This window comes from Fonticula alba (assembly GCF_000388065.1).
Source record: "Fonticula alba strain ATCC 38817 unplaced genomic scaffold supercont2.2, whole genome shotgun sequence".
In the NCBI taxonomy this organism is placed as follows: domain Eukaryota; order Rotosphaerida; family Fonticulaceae; genus Fonticula; species Fonticula alba.
In genome coordinates this window covers 2,455,371-2,459,942 of record NW_009242972.1, presented here as the reverse complement: position 1 = coordinate 2,459,942, position 4,572 = coordinate 2,455,371, and the positions used below count along the sequence as shown (strand labels likewise).

Genomic DNA, 4,572 nt, shown 5'->3' with positions numbered 1-4,572 from the left:
CCCCCCCCCGGCCCCCATGGGGATGACAATGTGCAGGCGACCCCGCCGGCGCTCCGCCCGGCTGGGGCCGACTGACGCTCGCGCGGCCTCGTTTGCACAACGACCCGGCGACATTCAGCCTGGTGGCTCCGCGCGTTTGGGAGCACCCCCTCCCCCCGGCCGCTTCCCGCGGTCCGCCCTCCTCAGGGGCGGGAAACAACACCGCCAAAGTTCCTTGCCCCCTGCCCTCTGCGCCCGCGGACCGTGCGGCAGGGAGCAAGGGCCAGCGAATAATTCACCCTCACCCGTGCGCATGGATTCCCGAAACCCCTGCCGGTGCCTCGGGGCATCTCTCGCCACTGGTCAGCCGCGCCCGCGCCCGCTCCCGCCACGCCCGCCTCTCAGGGGAGAGGCCTCGCCCCCGTAGCACTCACGCACCGGGCCCCTCGCCCCGGCAGCGACACGTACCTGAGCTGAGGGCCGGTGCGGTGTCCCGGCGACTGGCCCGAGATGGGGCGGGCCGGGCCGGGCCGGGGGGGGGGGGGGGGGGGGGGCGTTCGGATCCTGAGCACTCCCGTCCAGTCCCCCCTTGGCAAGGGCCGGGGCCGCAAGAGCGGAGCACGAACGGCCTGGCTGGCCGAACCCGCCCCCAGCCGGTCGATCATGGGTAATAAACCGCGCGCTCCGGGCCTCCCGGGGGGCAGCCGAGGCCGACCTCCTGCGCGGGCGACGAGAGGGCGAAGGCGCAGATCGATCGCAGGGAGTCCCTGCCTTCGTCGGAGGCCCAATCGCTCTGGGTTGAAGGCCACCACGCCGCTTGGGGACCGCCCTCCCCGCCGGACCCGAGGAGGGGCCCCTGGGCGGCGGGCCGCCCGTCGGGGGCTGCCTTTGACCCGGAGGCCCGGATCTCGCGGGGTACGCCGCGTCTGGCGCCGATATTTGCACCAGCCCGTCCGGGGCCGGGGGGGGGGGGGGGACTACCGCCGGGGAAAACGCCTGCCCACCCTGCCCGCGCTGGCTGGGCGCACGAGCGCCGCAGAGGCAGATTGCCTCGCTCCATCACAACCAGCCCACACATACACACCGGCCTCCCGGACCGGAGGGGTGGCCTCCGCCGGTGCGGCTTATTTATCCCGAAGGCACCGGAGCGGCACACACGCCCCGGGGGCGCAGGACGCGCGTGCGGACAGGCCACCAGAGATGCCAAGGCCGCTGCCGGCGGCCCATGCATCTTACTCATCGGCTGGCTGCTTGCATGCGCGCTCCTCGTCAACCTGGCCGCGCCATCGCTCATCCTCGGCCCGCCCCCGGCAACTCGTTGGCACGCGCACACATTATTCCGCCGGAGCATGGATATGCTCATGCTTGGTGCTGGCCACCACCGCCACCGCCACCGCCACCGCCACCGCCGCCACCACCACCGGGCCGGTGTGGACGGGAAGCCGGGAAACCGCCGCCACGGGCGAGGGAGCCGAGGAGGGGCCGGCCCGGGCCAAGCGGTGTCCGGGCTTCTCCACATCATCCGCATCATCCTTCCGATGACCCATAGCCCGCCAGCTGGACCGGACTACCGTCGATGACGCTCGCCAACCGGCCCAAGCTTCACACGGCGGCCCGGGACTGATCGGGTCAGCCGGGCCCGGGGGCGCTGCTTGGAGTGCGATCGGGAACATCCTCCCGCACCCCCGCATCCCCGCACCCCCGCACCCCCGCACCCCCGCACCCCCGCACCTCCGCACCCCCGCACCTCCGCACCCCATGCCCATGCCCATGGCATGCGAAGGCGTGTGAGCACTTGCCGAGTGCACATTGCACCTGACGCCCATGTGCTCCCTTCCGCCTTCCCCGCCTTCCCCGCCCTCCCCGCCCTCCCCGCCCTCCCCGCCTCCCCCGCCTCCCCCGCCCCGGGGGCAGAACCCAAACACAACATCGAGCCCCCTGGGGCGGGAAAGGGCGGGGCTGAGGGACGGTAGTCGCACCCGTTCAGCGAGGGAGGGCCTCGCGCCTGTGCCTCTGCGCACGCTCACACGGCGACTCGCATGGCTGAGTCGAACAGCATCTTATCGCCGGCCCTATCGGCCCTGGAGGGTAGATGAGCGCCCCCCCCCCCCCCTTCCTCCTCTGGTCTGCTCACGTTCGGTCCTGGCTCCCCAAGTCCCGGCTCGTGGCCACGGGCCGTGCCGGGCGCCCCGGCGAGGGGACCGCCGGGGGGCCCCTCTAACTTGGAAGCATCTTCGCCCGGGGCGTCGCCCAACCTCGATGGGCCCTGCTGTTCAAGGGCCAGGGGGCGAGATATGGCGGGAGCGCCCCCATCTTCGAGCCTGCGCGTCTCCTCCCTGTACATTTAGCTCCCATGCGTGTAGAGGGCAGGCGATATGTGAGGGCGCCGGTCTTGGGGAAAAGGCACAGGGGGGTGGCATGGGGCAAATCAGGGAGGCATGCCGGCGAAGGGCCCTCAACCAGGGAGAGGAGCCGGGGACCCAGAAACCTTGACGGACCAAGAACAAGGACCTGCTGGTCCACAAGTACTGCCCCTTCCCTTGCCGCCCGCCCCACCCCCCCCCCTCGGGACGTGAAGGCGCACAAGGGTGGCGGACATATGTCCCCGTGCTGCGGTGGTGCATGCGTGTGGCCCCCTCCCCCTCCGCACACATACACACACACACACACACACACACACCTCCGAGTGGTGCCTGCTTGCGGTGCGAGGGGCCAAACACCAACAGCGGCCAGGGAGAGGGGCTGGGGCAACCCCCATCGCGTCAAGACACACGCCCAGGCCCGGCCAGTGGACATGGTCGGTGCGCCAACCGACACACGCCCCCCTTCCTCGCTCTCGGCGGGGCCCCCGGCCCAGTGCGGCTTTTTCGGGCTCCTTTGCCATACATGCGGGTGGGGGGAGGGGCCGGGGGGCGGGGGCGCACCCTGCATACCAGGTAGGGCGCGGCTTGGATGTGTGCCACCCCCCTCCCCTCGGCACATGTGAATGCCCGCTTGGCTGGCAGGGGCAAGACAGGGGGCCTGGGGGAGGTATGCGACCTCGCCCCGGCATGTTCCCCCCACCGGCCAGACCCCCAGCATGGGTCTTCAATGATCACTCCATCCACCGATACTGAGAGCTGCTTTCGCGAAATAAATCCCCCGCTGGGGGGGGGGCAGGCGTCTCAAAAAGCTCGTCCTCTTGAACAGCTTGGACTCCGGCCCCATGTAAAACCCAAAATGTGGCGCCCAAGAGACGAGACGAGGAAGGGCGGGGGCACCGTCGGAGTTGTGGGCTAAGCTGTGTTTGGATCGGCGCCGCAAGACAGGCCCTCGGGGCGCGGTCGATGTTTTTCATTAGAGCACGGAGACTCGTCCATGAGCACACACACAAGACACAGAGTAAGAGAGAGAGAGAGAGAGAGAGAGAGACCGAGGGAGGGGGGAGACGGCGCAGCCCATTCGCACATGTGCCTGCGCTCGACTTAGATCCCTTCACCCGCCGTTGGCCTCCAGACGGCTGGGGGCCGGAACAGTTCACCCGATGGCGATTGGCAGTTTTGCCCAGACACTGTCCCTGGCATGTGAGGCCGAGGGTGGAGATGTGTGCTCCGCGCCCAACGAGGGGGGCCGGGGGCGGGCATCCTCCCTTGCCATGGTGCTGGAAAGTAGCTTCACCTCAGCCTGTGCCACCGACTCGCCATTTTCTCCACCCCGGGGGACGACAGAAGGGTAGCGCACTCACGCTACCCCCCTGCCCCCCCCCCCTCTCTCACACACACACACACACATGGCCCCACAGCCAGCCTCCTGGCAAGCTACTGGATCGGAAGCGCAGCTCAGCGCGGCCTCGCACACACGGGCCAAGTCAACTGCCGCCAGGCGTGCAGGACACCCTGTTTCAATGTTTGCTGCCCCGCGCGGGGGGCGCTTCGCCGAGAGGTGGATCGGGGGGGCCCGCGCATTGTGGGGTACAACGCTTTCTCCACGGCCAGTGGTGACGTGACGTTCTGGCTGTGATCTCGGTCGTGGAGGGCAGGTTTGTGTTCCTCCGCCCGCTCTCGCTCTCGCTCTCGCTCTCGCTCTCACTCTCTCCCCTCCCGGGCAAAAGACCGCACATTGCATGCGCCCCCCAGTGAGGACACCCGAATGCATGAAGGGGGGCCGGCCACTCCTCTTTCCGGCAACGGCCGCGAGCCTTCCCCACCCTTCGGCTGCCTGCCTGCCAGGCCGGCTTTCTGGCCCTGCCTACGCATCAGCCCATGGCAGATCCACTTATTACGCGGCCAACAAGATGCATGGCGCGTATCCTAGGCTCATTATGAAAATACATCCAGGCAACGCCGACATTGAGCGGGAATTTTCCGCGAAAGCACCTTCACCAGCACCCCTCTCCCTGCTGCCGCGTCGGCAGTCGGTCGCCTTGCAAGTGCCTTCGAAATGCCTCTCCTGGCCCCTCTCTGGTGGGCACTTTGGCCGTGCGCTTTCCCCCCGCCTTGGAGGGGCAACGCCTTGCTCCACGAAGGCCATGCTGCTCTCGGGCGTTGGTCAGATCTCCGGGGACGCAGGCACCCCCGAAGAACTGGCAAGACAAACGCCCTCCTTCATATACGC

At 68.9% G+C, this 4,572-nt stretch overlaps 1 protein-coding gene across 1 annotated transcript; it reads right to left on the bottom strand.

The window, feature by feature from the left end:
* Positions 1-1,313: 1,313 nt before the first annotated feature.
* Positions 1,314-1,652, bottom strand: H696_01528 (hypothetical protein; the record flags this gene model as incomplete). Its single annotated transcript, XM_009495425.1, has 1 exon — positions 1,314-1,652. The coding sequence occupies one exon, from the start codon at positions 1,650-1,652 to the stop codon at positions 1,314-1,316; it is 339 nt and encodes a 112-aa protein (XP_009493700.1).
* Positions 1,653-4,572: the final 2,920 nt, after the last annotated feature.